The sequence below is a fragment of the Sinocyclocheilus anshuiensis genome, unplaced genomic scaffold, assembly GCF_001515605.1.
Source record: "Sinocyclocheilus anshuiensis isolate Anshui unplaced genomic scaffold, SAMN03320099.WGS_v1.1 scaffold193, whole genome shotgun sequence".
NCBI lineage: Eukaryota > Metazoa > Chordata > Actinopteri > Cypriniformes > Cyprinidae > Sinocyclocheilus > Sinocyclocheilus anshuiensis.
In genome coordinates this window covers 835,528-854,660 of record NW_015536468.1, presented here as the reverse complement: position 1 = coordinate 854,660, position 19,133 = coordinate 835,528, and the positions used below count along the sequence as shown (strand labels likewise).

Genomic DNA, 19,133 nt, shown 5'->3' with positions numbered 1-19,133 from the left:
AGGTCAAATAAACATTGTAAAACAAAGTGCTACCACGTTTCTTATATCAAAAGATGGCAGGTATATCTATAGTAGTGAGAGAGTTATGAAAGAAAATGTAAAAAAAAAAAAATTTTTACAGATGCCCCCAGTCTCCCTTATTGACTTCACGGTGTACTCTATGATGGAAATAGTTTTTGAAGTTTTAGTCGCCTCTGTTTTGAGTTGTTGTGATTGCCGTCCTTAGATCTACCACCCTGAAAGAGTGCTTGTTTTCTTTTCTCCACCCAATTAGAGATGACCTTTGACCCCTGAGAGTGATGTCTGTCCTACCGTGCTGTAAGGCTTAGATAAATGTCTCATATGCATTTCAGTCGGTTTTCTTTTCTGAGACGTCTAATAGTCTGCTATTAAACGGTGAAAAAATAGAAACGTTCATAATAGTTACTCCTTATGAAGATGTTCATACTCGTTGTACTGAAGATACAGTAAGGACACTGTATAGACAGAATACATTGCAAAGTATATCAACATGTTATGTTTCTTACTGGGATTTTGAAGAAAGGGTCAATGTCGGTCTTAAATAAGTGAATCAGCTGATGCCACATACCTTGCTGTTTGTGCGGGAGGGTGAGGTATCAGGGGAGACGCTAAGCTCTGGCCCACAGCCTCTGTCCATCAAAGCAGATCATTAGGTGTGAGCTGAAGCCCTCGAGGCCTGTGCAGGCACCAGCTAGTCTGTGGCTGTGTTTCTGGCTTGTAGGTTTGGGCTGGTGGACCTGTTTGTTATGGTGTAGCAAGCTGCATAATTGGGACGAGGGGAGAGAGAACAAGAAGGAAAAGATAAACACAAAAACAGCCTACCTGTTGAAGGCACCGTGTGATGACAGATTATGATGTCTCTGGTTGCCCCGCGTGCTGCGCTCCTGATAATAAAGGAAATTAATGGCATTGTTTGGATAAATCCCTGATCGTTCAACATTTAGATACATATATATGTAGATAACGTTGTCAGGGATTTAATGAAAAATTATTGCCGGCTTTTCCCGCAATGTGATCATGAATATATGTATGAAAATCTCTTTATGCATTCAGAGTAGATGCTGCAGTATTTGGTACATAATGAAGATAATGAAAAAGAAAAATTAGGTCACATATAATATGTAATTTTGATTAATGACTGCTTTCTGCTTATTGTAAAATTGCTGGATTATTATCTATTCTTTTCCCACTTGCTTTTCTCATCCTCATTTCTTTTTCTTCTCATTTTCTGCTTTTTCGTCACTTATTATCTATGATTCATTCTTGTTTTATTGTCCTTTATTTTATATAAAAAAAAATGTGTTTAAAGGGATAATTCACCCAAAAATGAATGGAAATGTTTTGTCAAATGAAAATAGTTTTGGGGAAAAAATATATGGACTAATGTTATAGATCATGCAATGAAAGTCAGTGGAGTCCAACACAACATTGGACCCCACTGACTTTCATTATAGGAATGAAAAAATATTTAGACATTTTTGAGAATAAAGAAAGTCATAGAGATTCAGAACAACATGAGTGCAAGTAAATCCCATTTTTTGGTGAACTATGCCTTTAAGTAGGCTACATTTTCATCTATTGATGCAATAATGATCTATGAAACAGTTCAAAACAAACAGGAGGGAGACGTCTGATGTTTTTATAATCATTATATCCTTAGTTACTGGATATATGGATATTTGCTTTGGCAATCTAGCAGCTAATAGAACAGACTGGCTTCTAGAGGAGAGTTTTTTCTCTGTTTGGTCTGTGGAGCTTGGGAGGGGAGGCAATAGTGTTGATCTCACACGTAATGACCAGTAGCTGGTGGGATGAGTCCATCCATCTCTGTGAAGTAAACAGGTCCCAGCTGGGCTCCTGCGTTCAGGATGGAAAAGGGAAGTGAGGCCGGCTTCACCCGCCTCCCCTAAATAAAACAGGCGACAGGATGCACCCGCACTCGAGAGGACTGACACACCATCCAGTGGCTACAGGGGAGGAGCAGCTTCCGCTGTCATGGGTGTCAAGTCCACTATTAGAGTGAATCCACATGGTGCCTGGAGTATAAATTGAGTCTTCCCATGTGTTAGTGGGAGTGGGGATTCAGACAATAAATCTGTACTCTAATTCAACCTGTGAGCGATCTGTCCTGCGTAGCCATCACAAGCCGCCTCCGGCAGTAAGCATCATGAGGGGCGACATTTACTACTTTGTAATTTGTGTCGTTATATTAGATTGAGCCTGAAAATTATCCAACAGCATGAGAATGGATGCAATGGCTACTAGTTATAATTGTAATGGCTAATAATAATTATAATGGCTAATAGTTAATACCAAAGTACACAGTGGCTAAATTGACCTGAATATTTAATGATACAGCTTTGCCAAGTTATTGCACACACAAATTGCATTATATTACATTACAAACAGCGCTCATAATATACATCCTATACATGTGCAGCAGGGAACTTCATTAGTATTGATTAGCTGTGATAATGATTTAATAACCTCATTAAGGAACATTGTTCTTATATAATGAAAGATGCCTGAAAAGAGTCATAACATAGTCTTGTTTTGACTTCTTAAATTCGGTGTAGTGGCAAACAACCAGTTTAATAATTTGCCTTGTTCACTTGCAGATTAATTTGACCAGGTTGACATTAGTCAAGTTAATCTCTCATTGCAAAAGTGTTTTGTTTCTTTCTCGACTGTAAGAAATATTATAACGATGGGCAATTTATCAAATAATTGTTCTGACAGACACATTATCCAGTAAAACAAGTCATTAGTATGGGAGACACAACAAGTTAATGGATGTCCCGTCCCTCAGCACCTCAGCAACTGATCTGGACATTTGTTAACTGGTGCTTGGTCATCATTCCACTTCTGAACACCAAACTAATTCTTCCAGCAAACATATTCTGTCTCACCTTAGCGCTGCACCTTAAAAATGTAAAAGAGCCCATACTTTAGCTTGCACACTCCATTAAGAAGCCATCTTAGCTTTATACCGTAATTTTAAATCATATTAAAGATAAATAGAAACCATGTCTGGAGAATGAAAGCTTTTTGATGCTTGCTTATTTTAGATGTACTTAAAAGTTTTATGGTGTATTGTACAGTTTTTCCTTTGGTATTAAAATGTGTGCTTGTTCTCTTATTTCCTTTTTAACAATACAGGCCAAAAAAATGCCCGGTCCCTTCCCCTTTGACATAATGCATTAAGAAGTTCATCCATCTATTTCAGAGGTTAAAGACAGTGAACCTAACATTCTGTCCTCTGAAAGTAAAAGCCCATTTCCCTTATTACAAAACTGAGAACTGTAATTCTGAGGCAGTATAGGACTACAAATGTTACATTTTAACATACAAAGATTCAAGATCATAAGGACTGCGTGAGATACTTTTGAAATCAATGAGCATTCATTAGAGGTATCACCTTTCACAAACATATCTCAAAAATAAACTCTAAAACATACAGGAAGCTTAAATGTCTGTCTCTGTAATGAATTTTTCCAGATGGACAGTGAGCTAAATCAAAAATCTGATGCTTCTGATTTCTGTTTTCATTTTTAAAATGATAATATAGTTGTGAATATATCAAAATTAGTTACGTGCAAATGAAGCGGGGCTAAATTCTTGTCATGTTTGATGAGAGTGCTGCCTCAGTGTAGATGTACTTGAAGCTGTCAGCAGCATGGATGTGCGCTCTTGACTGCGCTCAGAGATGCGGCTGATGGAAGTGGCGCCAGTGAGCGCCGATGGATCACATGTCAAGTACTACACAGGTACACTAATGCATTAATACACTATATAATATATAATCCACATTGAAGTCATCATTACTTAAAAATGTAGCACATTTCAGTAACTACACTCTAAAAAATGCTGACAAATCAAAACATCCCAACCGCTGGGTCAAAACAACCCAATAGCTGGGTTTGTCCCTTTTTAACCCAGCATTTTTTAGAGTGTATAAACGATGACGGTAAAAGTCGCGTCGTAGTGTTGGCTTAACTAAGATGGTAACCATATCATTGCTCGACGCTTTCTTTTTTTTACTGAACAGTTTTGGGGAATGACAAAATTACAACTGAGATTATAACTTCCCATACATAGGTATCATCAATGCATAATCAAAAAACGAAATAGTGCTTTGTTTACTGCGCAAACTATTTTGGTACCAACAAATTGTGCACATAAATGACATTTAATTTAAATTAAATGGCACACATTTCTTTCAAATTTACATAATTTTAAAAATAGAAGGCAAATGTGACAGACGGTTTTGTATGTAAATTCTATGTAAATCAATACATTTCAATTCCGTCACATTAATTTGCATTAGAGGAATGACGTGTATCAATAGCAACGCAATAAATGACGCATTTGAAGTGGACTTTTGTGGGTTGATAATACTATAATCAAACATAAATGGATCGTTCCAGTTGAATCCAATTCTTAACATTCTACTGGCTTCATCTTTTTTCGTTTAAATTGTAAGGGAAAACAATCATTTAGACCCACCAGTTGCAGTGTACATTAATAATAATGTATTTTGTAAGCTTCAGCGCATGCACATCTTAAACGCTATAATTAAGTCTACATTACTGTAACAAAAATGTCAATTTTTGCGAAAATATACACCATTGCACTTCATTAAACTTTAATGTTGGTCATTTGGCCAGCATTAATCTGGGCCTCATCAAATATTAATACTTTAATGCATCTTACGTTAAATAATCACCACCCACTTTCTTCAATATTTTCGTCTAATATTGCACATTTGTTTTGTTATCGTCTTATTTAGATAGATACTTATTTAGATTAATGCATACAAAATAAAATGAATAATTAATACAAAAGTTAACACACTGCAAAGGATCGAAGTATCTTACCAAATGAACTTGAATTATAAATGAATTCTGTCGTGACTCACCATATTTAAAATAAATATTTTAACATTTAAACAGACATTTCATTTAGAATTTCCTTCATATTTCCCCATGTTGTGATCAGTAATCATCTCTTTTTGATGAAGAATACAATTATTCCGATAAAAATAATTGGTTTATTTAATTTCACAATGAAATGTAATATCGTTGACAGCTTTTAAAAATATTGTGTGTGTGATTGATCTTTCTCACCATAAAATATTGACAAACCACTGTAATTCATTTGAGTTCATGGTCGCGAAATATTGAACTGTTAAAAAGAGTGAAAACGACTTGTCCTCGAAATCACAGCCTCATCTTCGCATGATCAAAAGTATCCAACGAGAAAATATCTCAGCAACAGAGACTGCATAGCCAAGCTAATGATGTAATTGAATTTTTTGTAATTTTTGTCATTTTTGTGTTGTTTTGAAAAATCGTTGGTGTTTGGTTTAATAAATAATCTCTTTGAGTTGCCCTGCTGAGAAGGGAATTTCAGTGCGTTTCATTGAACAGACTCGTCGTGGTTTCTTTAGCCAATTGGGTCTCTCACCCCAGAATCGGAGGCTTAATTTTACCCAGCCTCTTTGGCATTTTGATTGATGTTCCCGTGGCTCCATCCGGCAGGCTATAGCTATAAGGGTAAAGGGAGGCAGTAAAAAAGACAATCGTCTGTAGTTCAGTCCTTCTCACACATGCAGTCAATGCTATTAGATAACGATAAATCTGGACTAAACTGCGTTTTAGTTGCTATATGATAACTGGGGTGACGTGGAGGATCCTGTAGGCTCGCAGGAGCGCGCGCGCCTCTCCGCACCATGGATCATATGGGAGCGCATCTCCACCAGACGCACGCAGACACCATCAGTTTTGGGATCGATCAGATTCTTAACAATGCAGACCAGGGGAGCTGCATGATCTCCAACCCCAGAATGCAGGACCTGGACTACGGTTTGGGCTGCATAGTCAGCACAGCCTATAATACCATGACTGGCAACTACAATGTCAATAACTCGGCTGGATACAATGGAAACTCGTGCAGCGTTGGCTCCCTCAACGGCTCGTACAACATGAACTTGGGCACGAATGTTAATGGGAATTGCCTTAATTCTTCGGGAGTGATCCGGGTTCCAGCGCACCGGCCGCTGAGCAGTGTTCACTCGTCCATTCCCACCAGCGCTACTACGGTGCCAAGTATGGGAAGCATGGGCACCATTAACAATCTCACGGGATTATCGTTTCCTTGGATGGAGAGTAACAGGAGATATACCAAAGACAGATTTACAGGTAACAGAAATCTCTCTGAACTTTGCAGTGGTATATGCTTTATTTGAATCTGCGTTCTTGTTAGAAATTGCACTGTAAACATTTTTTCATTGTGTTGTGATCTTATCAGTAATTCAGTGATCAAAGCGGTCGAAAAACTTATTGTAAGTTGTAACCTTGTCACAACTTTAATTCAATTTACAATTTTTAGGCAGCAATTACACTTTTTAAATTTTTGTTAATTTTTAAAATCCATGAACTAAAATAATTCGCAGGGGCTTCATTGTTAAAGCCACTCCATTAAATCGTTTTTTTTTTAATTTTGTTTCTGACAACGTTATAGAAACATCTTCAAATTAAAGTTTATTTTTTAAGTTGTTTTTATAACGTTGTCAAAAAGAAAATTAAACTGGTCCCGCGAATTAATAACATGAAAGTTTCTATACACAATAACAATCACTACAAATGTATCGTAGGCCAAAGAAAAGTAGCTTAAAAATTAATATCCATACAAATGTTTTCCTGTCAAAGACGAAGACTTTTTTCCTCACATGAGAACTTCAATGTTGATTTATCACGTCTGTAAATGTTCCACATGCTCATTACTGTTTTAGCATTATTATTTAAAGGAATTACAAACGGTAAAAAGTAAAAATGTGCTGTTGTTACCTTAACAACATTGATTTGACCCTTACAAATTGACTTCACCGATGTAACCTGATGTAATCAGGTTGATTCAGTCCAAATAAATAATATTTTCGACTCGAATGAAATCACTTCATTTAGATGTTACCATATGAGGCACATTTCTTATAACTGACAAAACATTTTTACAGTGTGTGTGTGTTTAGGCTATTTATTTATTACATTTCACACAGTCGTCGTAATAAGAAAATGCTAAAAAAGTATTTTTTCCTCAATTAGCCTATATATATTCTTGTCTATTTGCTTACTTGGCTGAATTTATTCGATATATTTCGTGATTGTTGCATGTTTTTTCAAAGTACAAAAGTCATCTTTCATCACTGGAAGTCTCATTTGCTTCTCACTGCTTGGCTCTGTCGTTTTGCTGATTTCTTCCGCTTGCTTTCACTCTGTCTCTCAATCTAGTGGCCCTCTCACCGTTCACTGTAACACGCCGTATAGGTCACCCGTACCAGAACCGAACGCCTCCGAAGAAGAAGAAGCCCCGGACGTCGTTCACGCGCCTCCAGATCTGCGAGCTGGAGAAACGCTTCCACCGTCAGAAGTATCTGGCGTCAGCTGAGAGGGCAGCCTTAGCGAAAGCACTTAAAATGACTGATGCGCAGGTCAAAACATGGTTCCAGAACAGAAGAACGAAATGGAGGTGAGCTTTTGTGATCTAATCATGCTTTTACACTCACACGTAATGCATTCTTTTTCGTCTCACCACTAAACCCAGTTGAGTATGAACGGGTTGGTTTTAAAGACCTCTATGAGGTCAGCTAGGTCAGTTGCATAATGCATTCCATATCGTGCTTTGGAAGGCATGTATATGCAGTTCACTCAGTATATAATAGCTAATTCAATCAATACATCAATATATGTTTAACTGACTCCATTTAGTTTGGAATGACCAATATTGGTTGACTGTGGCCTGCTTCCTGACAGTGTAAACAGGTTATATTTTTAATTATGGTCTTCTGCCAATGTCTTTTTTATTCCAGCTTTTACTATTTTATTATACATTCTGCTAGGCCTGGTCTGGAACTGAGCAGACCTAAAGTCATTTTAGCAGACGCTGATGGGCCAGTATCGAGTTTTTAGAAATCGACATAAATTAAGTTCTGTTGTACTGCAACAAATGTTTCCCTAAAGTCTTAGTTGTGTTAGAAGGTTAATTACATGCTGTACAAGCAGGATAAATGATGTGATGACGTTTATGCGCTACCAAAATAATTTATCACAATCACAACAATTGAAGTGCACAGACATTTATGAAAAATAAATGAAAATGATCGTGATTTTGAATAAAATGTATAATAATTTGCACACACATATATATATATATAATCTGCATTTTCAACGTATATGCCTATATGCAATTTCAAACCATAAGATTTCCACGTAGCCTACCTAATCTGAGTGAATTCCAAACTAATGACAAAAACAAAAATAATGGAACGTTTATGAAACAAGTGTTCGATTGACATCACGATGTAAGGTGTGCCAATTCTTTTGAAAAATCCACGTTATTAAGTAATTATACCAGTTATGCCAAAATAGTAGGCTAATTTTGTATTCTTTATTATAGGATCACCGGTTTGTATTTTTTTATTAAATTTAGTCAACCACACTGAAAAAAAAAATGATTAATTGAATTTACAAAAAAAAAAATTTGCACGTGGTTGCAATCAATTTATTTGAGCTACATTTAAATAAACACATTTAGTTTACTAACTTTTAACATTTTTTTTAATTTAGATGTAGCTAAAATAAGTTGTTTGTAACCACTTACCATAAAAAAATGTTGTATCATTTTTTTCAGTGCACTAACTAAAACGGCTGTTAGAAAACATGACTGAAATCACCGACTAAATGACTCCTGTGCTATGATCCAAATTCATGCAGGCGGCAGACAGCAGAGGAGAGAGAAGCCGAGCGACAGCAAGCGAACCGAATCCTTATGCAACTTCAGCAAGAAGCTTTTCAAAAGACTATAAACCAATCTGTTACTCCGGACCCAATCTGCCTACACAACAGCTCTCTATTCGCACTTCAGAACCTCCAGCCCTGGACTGAGAACACGGGAAAAATCAGTAGCGTCCCCAACACTGATTAAGAGACTTTTATGGACGTGTGATGTACAGAGGAATATCTCAGCATCACATTACTTTCTTGTTTTAACGTAAAATCAGTCTTAATTTGTACCTAAGATGCAGCTTGTATAAAACAACTAGAATACTTGATGCTCTCTGTTACAGTCGTGCAGTAGGACTATATTGTTTGATTGATTTTATCATTTCGATTAAATCGAAAGACTGTCGTATTTCGTTTGTCTCTCAAACATTAAGTTTATTTTGTACACTTCCAATAGCCTAACGTTTGTGGTAACACTTTATAATAATTTCCATTAATAAGTCACAAAATATTAGGCTACAAATAAAATATTAACAAACAAAACGAACGTACGATTATTCGTAGAATTATGGGCTGTATCCCCAATAGGCTATTAATTTAAGTAAACCTACTATTAAAATAATCGTCAAATATCAAATAGTGTCCAGAATTATGCTAAATAAATCGTAAGGACACACCGGATTACTGTCACCAAGCAGACCACTGCTTGATTTGTTGAATATCTAAAGCAAAACGCCACCTTTCTGTTGTGCATGCAAATACTGTGAGCCTCGTTATAATTAATATCCTTGTCATTGTCAGGATTAGACACATGCAGGGTGAAAACATACGACCATACGCTGTCTCCAAGAACACCCTGAGAAGCTTGCACCTCTTAAACCCGCAAACAAGTGAAAATTAAATCTTATGCTTGAGGACCTCCTTGCCAAAATGACGATGATTAAACTCACAGACCATCTGACAGTTTACAGCCGTGATTCCCTCAGTGAGTAAAGGCACTAGAAGTGTTGGGGGTTGTCCCTTTTTAACCCAGCGCTGGGTTATATTTAACCCAGCATTTTTTAGAGTGTAGGCTACTTAAAACACTGACACATTTATAGTTAATCTACTTATATGGGTACTTGGAATTTAAATTTCTAATGTTAAATTCTTTTAAATTTAAATATCTATTTTAAACTAAAAATGAGGCTATTTTAATAGTTTTAAACAGGCGAGTATGGGTAAAAAGCTATAATTGATGAAGAGGCACCGGATATAGCGCGTAAAGCGTGTTCTTGTGTTATGTGCACTTTTGCTAAACGCCTGTAAGTAAAGAACGAACGTTCGTAGCCTAGACGAATGGGTGTCATGCTATTGCTAATCAAAGCTTTATTTGAACTAATTTACTGTTTTAACTGCATCCAACTAATAAGCTGATGAGCATTACATATTGTTATGACTATGAACAAAGTTTTTTTTAATAAAGTGTTACCAATTGATTTTTCGATAGGCCTATGTTTTTTTTTTCTCACAATCTTAGGTTTACTTGGAGGATTTGCATGTTTGTTAAAGAACACTTGCAGCAAAAATAGTCCTGTGAAATAAAATATATTCTACAGGAAAAATGGGCTTTCATGAACGATTTTAATTATTAATTCTTGTGATAGTCATTTATTCAGAGGCGTGATATAAATTGCTACAGCACTTGTTGCAGAAATATGTTTACATTACAATACATTATTTTTAAATTTTCATTTTACACAACCAACAGTTTATCAAAAGGCAGATCAACTTGGTAGCACTGATATGTTTATTATTCGTTTACTTGAAATATATGTAATTACAAGATTTTGTATTTGTCCTTCACTTTCTTCGGTGATGTCGGCGTGACCTATATAAAATATATTTTATTATAGCTTGATATGAATGATTAAATATCTGTGGTCATGTCTAAGACTGGGTCATTCTAACTGTTCGAATTGTTTAGCGCTTTTTGCTGAATAATAGTCAATAGCAACACATCGCAGGTTTTGTCATTGTGGATAGATCCCAGATAGCCTATCTGTGATGAATCTCTACTCAAGTGAATGACAGTTTTGGTTGCATGATAAATGGATGTTTTTTTTTTAATTTTCTATTGGAGAGTGCAAAAGTGTGTTTATGATAACTATGTGCAGATGTGATGGTGTTCCTGAAAATAACCAGAAGCGTAGGCTATCCAAAAATGCATCGGAAGGTGGTTTAAGGTTCATCATCTCTTCCGAAATCTATAATGTGTTACATAAGTGTCGTTTAAAAGGTTCCAGAATGTTAAGAGATAGAAGTCATTTAGGTCAGAAACTACTAACGCAAGTACACGAACGTCGGTAAATAGAGCCATCTCCTTATACGTGATGCGCTCCAAATGACACGACAGACGAAACGGTTGATTTTATGAAGGCTTTAATATAACATATAAACATATCTTAATAGCCTAGTGTTTTAAAAACATAATTTTTAAAAGAATGTGACTCCGTGATAGTTGCATATAGGCTAGGTCCTAACTACATCCTAACCTACTAGTTTGGTAGTATTTCCCACAGTAGGCTATATGCTATTAATATGAGGAATATCATACAATTTTCAGAAGATACATCTGAGGCCCTGACAATAATAAGGCTACGCTAACTCTATAAAAGTGTGAAATATTTTGGAAATAAAATGCACTCTGCGCATTTCCCAATTGTTGCATTATTACTATTTGGTTATTATTATCATCATTATTATTATTAGCCTATTATTATTATTACATTGTATTTGACACATTTTATAATGTCGGGCATATATTAATAATATGCAAATAAACAGACAAGACATTCGAATAGTGATTAGTTTTCATTTATTTATTTTTTTGCGAGCGCATGTAGCCTAAATAAAATGTATGTCTATCAAAACAGTAGGCCTATTGCAGATTCATTGCACGATGAAGAGTTTTTGTTTTCTTTTTGTATTTCAATGCAATTAAGAAAAATCACGTCACATTCCATCAAATAAATGTACTTTAATTAGGCTAATTGATAATTCATAAATTGTCCATATAGTTGTTTATGCCGTCATGTCTAATATAGGCTATCATATTTTTTCAGCTTGTCATTTTTATATAGCATTTGCATGCTACCATCAAAAACAGTATTTTTGTAATTTTCTGAGTTCTGTAAAATTAGCCGTTTACCGCTTATGTCTCACAGGAAATCTAACTATTATTCTGTAGTATTTTATAACTGGTTTTCACAATGTTTCTCTCATCTGTTCTTCGCTTTGAAAGGTTGCATGCAAAGCAGATAGGCTACATGTACATTTACGCAACATTCGGTTCTGCACTTCTTTAGCGCCGCCGCGACCCTCTCGAGTGTATTTTGTGTCCCTAAATGATGACGCATGCATCGTCATTTTCAATCGTTAAAACGTTCTTCAGTTGTGTAATTTTCTGCTGCGACAAGGGAAAAGTTCACAACAGATTAGTACAGGGTCCACGCAACATGTCTCTTTTACGTGTTTGCTGTACTACGACTAGAGGTTTTGTAAAGAGAGGATTGTTTTTAGAGTCGACTTATACTGGTGAGTGCAACCTATTGTTTTAACTGTTCATTGACATGCTTGCACAACATGCATTGATTTGTATTAATGTCATAGTAATATGCATATCTCCTAAACATCCTTTATATTGATTACTCAATGTCAATTTGTTTAATACATTTAATTTAATACATGTCAATTTGTGACAGATTTATTCAAATGTATCGCTGCTCTCCTCTACAGCATGTCATTGGACAGCAGGATATGCATCTGGTGGTGTGACCAAAGATAAAGAACCGTTAAAGAAAGCGAAAACGCCCCAAGGACGGTTTGACATGGACGAAACCGAGTCAAAATCTAAAGATGTTTTAGAACGTAAGAACACACGTCATTTCTGTTATACAGTTATAGGCTATTATTTGTACAATGAATTACATAAAAAGGGCAGAGGGTATCTATCGAAAGGATATAGCCTACACATGAACTATAGCTCAGAAATAATAAATAAATAAGTGACTAATTAAATGTATTTAAGTTTATACAATTAATATGACATAAAATGAAATAATATTTCATTTCTCTTTTAACAGGATTTCCAGATGGTGTGAATCCAGAAACTAAGGAGAAAGGTGGTCCCAGAGGTCCTGAACCTACACGATATGGTGACTGGGAGAGGAAGGGACGTTGTATTGACTTTTAGTTTTTGCCCTGTTAAAAATATCCAAATTTATTTATTTAGCATTTGAATGTAATTAATACTTCTGCATACAGATACAAAAAGAGAATTTCTGGAGCAGAAATGTGTAAGTGTTTCCTGATTGTATGGGCCTACTATGTAGAATGAATAGTTTGTGTAAAAGTAGTTTGAACTACTTGAACGGTTCTGTTCAGCCTTTAATGGACAATAATCCGCTATTGGCAATCTAATGTTTTTATTCTCTTTGAAAGCGTGTAACACAAATGTCTGCAAGGGCTGAAAGATCTCTTCAAAGAATAAACATATTCAACGCAATATTTTTTTTTGTCAGAAAGTTTAGTCACAAGGACGTGTTTGTGATCATGTAAATGATGAGTCAGTTTTATTTTGTGGAAAAAAAAAGTTATTACTGCAAAAGTTTTCCTATGTATTTGCACATGGATTGTTACAGATAAGCACTACCATATCAGCTTTTAAGGAGAGGTTAAATGCATTATCAGGGCACATTACCAGGGGTGTGTTTCCCAAAACCATCCTTAGCTAACTATGGTCATTAGTTCCGTTGAATTCTGTTGGCAACGATGGTAATTGACCACAGTTGCTTTTGGGAAACGCACCCCTGATCAGCATTTAAATGAACATTTACCATGGTTTTACTATAATAACTCTACAAAGGGAACAAAACTGAACAAATGATGGTATTTTGGCTGATATCTTGCAGGGTATTATAAATCCCGAAGGCACATTCAATAAATAAGTTATACATTTCTGAACAATATCATAATTCTGACATAATATTTCTTAGTTTTTCTCATAGAATTTATTTTGTATTTAATACATTTTGCCTAGATTTGGTTGTTTATGTAAAATAATTAAGTGGCTAAAACTTTGCATGGTTTAAACTTTTTGTTTAAAATAACATTTTTAACAATTTAATTATTATTTAAAAGTTTATTGTCACGCTTTAAAATGTAGACAGTATACTTTCGCAAATTTAGATTTAAATGTCACCCAGTTTTTAAAATAGCTTTTGTCTAAACTAGTCTATTCAGCAGGATTTGGCCAGTGATAACATTCTGAGTAGAATAGGCCTATGTAAGATATGATTTAAACATCATAATTCCATATTACGCGTCAAACCGGCTCCAACGCATACATACGTCAGCAATGACGTAAAAGTCACATTGCCCTCTTCTATTTACATTTCACAAAGCATAGGTCTGACTTTTAAATCGATATAAAAATAATATAGGCCTACCACTTAAATTTGATTATACGTTCTCCCAGTTCCCACTTAATTCTTAATTCGATTTTAATCGGCTCACCGTACCTTCCTCGTCTCCGTTTCCGTTTCCGGCCAGTTCCTCCAATCGGCCATATTCCGCCGATCTGTCTCAACCCAGTCGCCGCTCCGTAGCCGCGAGCCCACCGTAGCTTCATTTCAGAGGGGATGGTCTTCCATTTACAACGATACAATTGAACAAAGTGAATCGGGGGCAAGACAGGTGATTTTATCCAGAAACCCTGACAGAAATCGGGCCGAGATGACGACGCGATCGGAGAGGGAAAAGGCTCAGAAACTGAACGAGCAGCATCAGGCCATTCTGTCCAAAATGCTGAGAGAGGATGATAACAAATACTGCGCCGACTGCGAAGCCAAAGGTGAGATGATCTAAAATCTCCTCAGCTACTCTTATAAACTCGCGTTTGGTGTTTTGATCACGTGTACGCGGCAGGGTTCAGGTTTCTCATGGCTCACGGTCCTGAGTCACCGGGAGGAAAGCCGTAGATGGGTGTCACAACCTGTTTAGACAGCGTATTTGATCACGATTGAAATGAACGATGCACAGACCCTGTTTAGGTTGACCGCTCACTGTGCTTTGATATCCGGCGGATCACTATTCAGCCATGTGTCCTTGACCAAAACCATTATTAATGCATGAATGGAAAACCAGTGTGGAGTTGAACTGATCAGCAGGTCTGATACTGTCACCGTAGTGTTTCATTGTGTAAAATGTTATACAGGAGAGATTAACCTATATATGTGTACCTGCTTTTTAATGATGCTACAGATAAACACTGTGATGCCTTTGTTCCACATATCCACCTGTTTTATAATGGTTCATCCTGAAACAGTGTATATAGTACCCTATTATGTGTCCACAGGGACTATGCAGCTAGAAGTGATACTCTACCATTAAGCAAGTGAAAGCAGTTTCTACCAATATCTTTTCTTCAGATTGTAACCGGGTGACTGTAACCATAATAGCTGCTCAAGTTGGTGGTCTCTCCGTTTTGTTTGGGGGGGGGGGGGTTCACTGAAAATGCTTATAAATGTATGTGTTTTGGTGCTCACAGGGAAGGTTATGTTTTGTAAATAACATGAGAATTAATGTGTAAAGGACTAAAATGATGGTCAGATTTTAAAGACGAAGTGGAAATTTCACCATTTATTTTCTAAATACATGTTATAGATCTTATTGTGAACAATTAATCTGTGCATGTTTCATTATTTGAAAATGTTTTGTCCTCTTGATGTTTAATCAGAACGTCATAATTCGATCTTCCAGTGCATCAACAACTGATGCATAGAACCAAGTGCCGCCCTACATTTTTTTTTTGTTAATTAATTGCACTCGGATGTAAGCCACAATACAGAAGAAAAGATGTGCTGCTTGCTATTTCCATTTAATCGCAACTTTAATATGTCGTTGTTGTTAATGTTGTCATAAAGTTGCAAGCAGATCCAACACTATCACTTTGTTGTGGTTGTGTGCAGTTGTTTTTGATTTGAATATTGAGAGCAAACTGCATTCTCATTCCCTTTCGGTGGCATGGTGCATATCCATTTTTTGGCCTTAGTGGTCGTGACTGCTATTTGCCAGCTATAATCTTACCGACAGATCCTGATGCAAGCTCACAGGTGGCCTGTTACAAGCTCAGATATTTTTTTCCCAGATGTTTGTTTTAAATTCTGTTATAAACCCTCTTCTGTTTTCCCATCAAAGTCCATTTTCTCCATAGAGAGCATGTGGGAATGTTAAGGCAGTCCTCAGCTCTGCGGTGATGTTGCAGGCCAGTACCTTCTCAAGCTCCCCTCTCAGCTTTCGTCCAGTTTCTTCCACTCTGAGCTCTCTGGTGTCTTAAGTGCAGCCACACCTCACTGCTCATATTGCCTGGCCTCTTTCTGCCTCTGTCTTTCTCTCTCTTACATAATGCCGATGCTGATGGGTAGAGTTTTGTAGCTTCATTAGCTCATGAATGACAGCTTTTAGAGAATGTTATAGTCAACATGAAATAATAATAATAAAAAAAAAACTCGTTTACTTTCTTTACACCCAAAAATGAAAATTCTGTCGCCCTTTACCCTACCTCATGTTGTTCCAAACCTGTTTCTTTTGTGAAACATTCCAAAAGATTTTTTTGAAGATTGTTGGTAATCAAGAGTATTGGTGACCTTTGACTTCCATTGTATGTTCCTAATGACGCACTGTACTCTATGCACAAGGTACTCTATCTGGTGTATGAATTTTATATTAAGTACATGATCTGGGTATTTATCTTTTTGGAATTTTAAGTGTGAACGCATTAAAATGCCCGCTTTTAAACATCTGATTACCGGCTAATGGGTAAAATCATCTTTCAAGTTATTTTTTTTCCTTGTTAAATATTCAGTTTTATTCAGAAATAAGGCACATTATGAGTGTAAAAGTGGATTGCAAATGCTGTTTCATGATTGTTTCATGAAACTGAGGCCAATTTAAAGGGATAGTTCACCCAAAAATGAATTTGGCTACATTCACATTTACTTATAGATGTGAGTTTTGAAATGTCCTGTTCACACAGCAGCTGGCAGTAGAGGCCCGAGCACTGTCTTTATGAATGTGCAGCTGAAGTCAAGCCTGTATTCTGTTTGTGACAATCACCTGTCACCATAGCCCATGTCCAAAGATAACGCCATCCAAAACTGCAAAGTCTTATCACACTTCACACGACAAAAGTTCAAGTTTCATCCGTTAAATCTTAATTAACCAACCACAGCTTTCATACCTCTGTATTGAGCAGAGCGTTTTAGTCATGCTCAGATCACAAAACTGTCTGGAGCAGCTCCGTTGGAAGACAGAGACTGGATCTTCAGATGACACACAGCTCATTTCTGCGTCTCTGTAAGTTATCCAAACCTTGCATGAAGACATGCTAAACACAATAATATGTGTAGGGCAGAGTGCCTTTCGCACTTTATGACATGACAGAAAACTAGTTGGCCAGTCAGGTTATGTTCTCACAGCAGGGCTTTGCCAAAAATATGCTTGTAAGTCCAGAAAATGTGGTGTGAGTTTGGTTATAACAGAATGCGGTTGTCACTACCGTAAAAAAAACAACAACCATATTATTGACTCAAACACAGGACTCATACATCTGTTCTGCTGCCTTTAGCATTCCTAATCCTAACCTAACTTTTTTCCAACTTTTTTGGTCTTTTTCAAAGGATCTCATTTTGTGAGAGTGAGTAAACGATGAAATAACAAGTGATTGCTGTGGCTTTTTCCCATATGTTTGTGCCATCAGTGAAACTTTGACTTGACTTGGCTGTAGCATTGAGAAACTGCCATGAACTTCTGTTCTGCCAAGTAGTATAGTAGAAGAGATGGGGCAAGTGTGGCACCGCAGAAGCTGCTGGTTCTAGCCTATGGATGTGATTAGATGTGACAATAGTAAGGATCGGTCAGACATGGCTGAGCACAGTGTGACGTGCTGCTCTCTTACTGCCTGATGCCACTATGCCCGCTGTCACCTACATGCAGAACAACACTGGAAAACGAAACCAGGCCAGCATATGTTTAAGGTCGTATTTGCTTTGTGTGTGCAGGTTTTGTTAGCCTGAGTGTCATGCACACACTCACAGTCTCTGTGTTTTTTTGCAAACCTGTGTTTGCTTATTTACACTGAGTAAAATGGTTTGCTCCAGCTGTAGAGCTCAGGGCACGTGTGAGTCACGCACAGACTGTGACATGCCTGTTGTCTGGCGATAAAAACCGGCCCTATTTTTCGACAGGTCACCTACTTTAGTGCTGTGGGACGAGGGCTGTTGTCAGTGAGGTCATACATTATACACCTTATTGGCTGCTCAGATTGTCAGAAGGTATAGAGTTTTTTTTTTTTTTAATTGGTAGAATGACATTTAGAATTACATTTACATTCTTATTCTTCATAGTTTTATAATAGTTTAATAATAATAATAATAATAGTTTAGGGTTGTAAAAAGGAAAATCCAAAATCTTTTATTTTATGTAATCTTTTATTTTATGTAATGGAGACTTTATGGGAATTTTTGGAAACTTTCAGAAAATTTTTGCCAATTTCCTCCCCTTTGCAACCCTAATAATAATATATATATTAGGGATGCACGATACTAAATTTCGCCACTGATAGTAATTGACTAGTGCTGTAAACTATACAGGAAACCTTGTCATTTGGTACATTAAAGGGTACAATTAACAACAGAGCCCAAACTATTATATACAACTGCTATTTTTTAAAAGTATAATACACAGGGTTCTGTCACGCCACATTTAAAAGCGTCAAAAAGGCATTTGTCATTTGAATGTTGTGATAAGATGGGCAGAATTCAAGAGCGGAGACTAACAAAGCACAAAGCTCTTTGTGATTACTGGATGGAAGGGGAATAATGGGGTAAACCGCGGACCTGGCAACCCGGGCTGGCACTACGGTTGATAGGGTCATATAGAACCTGCATTCATTTTTATTTTATTTTATTTTTTTAAGTGAGATACTGCAGTGTTAACTGCATTAACTTTGACAGCACTTAATTCTACAAAAGTAACATTTATTTTATAATCATTTCTTTTAATATTTTGTATTTTTACTTATTGTATTTAATAGAGTTCCTGTAAAACCACAACAAATATTAATATTTAATAATAATAATAATAATAATAATAATAATAATAAGTAATTACTGTTAGTTTTGCCCACTTTGCCAGTTAAATAATTGTTTTTTCTCTCTACACTGAATCTTGCTCTGCTCTGGGTAAAAGGTAAAAGGCAGACTCCAATCTTTGTGTCTTACACCAGTAGTT

The 19,133-nt window shown here is 36.4% G+C and overlaps 3 protein-coding genes across 4 annotated transcripts in view; all 3 read left to right on the top strand.

Annotated features, from left to right (window-relative positions):
• Nucleotides 1-5,752: 5,752 nt before the first annotated feature.
• LOC107694453 (T-cell leukemia homeobox protein 1-like) lies at nt 5,753-9,003 on the top strand. The gene is made up of 3 exons (XM_016494186.1): nt 5,753-6,221; nt 7,311-7,548; nt 8,793-9,003. Exons 1-3 carry the CDS (start codon nt 5,753-5,755, stop codon nt 9,001-9,003), a joined length of 918 nt encoding a protein of 305 aa, XP_016349672.1.
• A 3,193-nt stretch (nt 9,004-12,196) lies between these two features.
• On the top strand, nt 12,197-13,347 carry LOC107694544 (succinate dehydrogenase assembly factor 4, mitochondrial-like). The gene is made up of 3 exons (XM_016494274.1): nt 12,197-12,377; nt 12,579-12,710; nt 12,926-13,347. Exons 1-3 carry the CDS (start codon nt 12,299-12,301, stop codon nt 13,033-13,035), a joined length of 321 nt encoding a protein of 106 aa, XP_016349760.1. The 5' UTR covers nt 12,197-12,298; the 3' UTR covers nt 13,036-13,347.
• Nucleotides 13,348-14,400: 1,053 nt separating this feature from the next.
• The window catches only part of smap1 (small ArfGAP 1), a 136,151-nt gene continuing 131,418 nt past the window's right edge, over nt 14,401-19,133 (top strand). For both annotated transcript variants that reach the window (XM_016493943.1, XM_016493874.1), the window contains exon 1: nt 14,401-14,694. In XM_016493943.1, the coding sequence (XP_016349429.1) occupies nt 14,577-14,694 (118 nt within the window). In that variant the 5' untranslated portion in view covers nt 14,401-14,576. The remainder of the gene's footprint in view (nt 14,695-19,133) is intronic.

Bases quoted from the DNA above. Each gene is read 5' to 3' on its own strand.
- LOC107694453 (XM_016494186.1), top strand. From the start codon at position 5,753: ATGGATCATATGGGAGCGCATCTCCACCAGACGCACGCAGACACCATC. The intron at 6,222-7,310 runs GTAACAGAAATC...CTCTCAATCTAG, and splicing joins TACCAAAGACAGATTTACAG to TGGCCCTCTCACCGTTCACT. The intron at 7,549-8,792 runs GTGAGCTTTTGT...AAATTCATGCAG, and splicing joins AACAGAAGAACGAAATGGAG to GCGGCAGACAGCAGAGGAGA.
- LOC107694544 (XM_016494274.1), top strand. From the start codon at position 12,299: ATGTCTCTTTTACGTGTTTGCTGTACTACGACTAGAGGTTTTGTAAAG. The intron at 12,378-12,578 runs GTGAGTGCAACC...TCTCCTCTACAG, and splicing joins TTTAGAGTCGACTTATACTG to CATGTCATTGGACAGCAGGA. The intron at 12,711-12,925 runs GTAAGAACACAC...CTCTTTTAACAG, and splicing joins ATCTAAAGATGTTTTAGAAC to GATTTCCAGATGGTGTGAAT.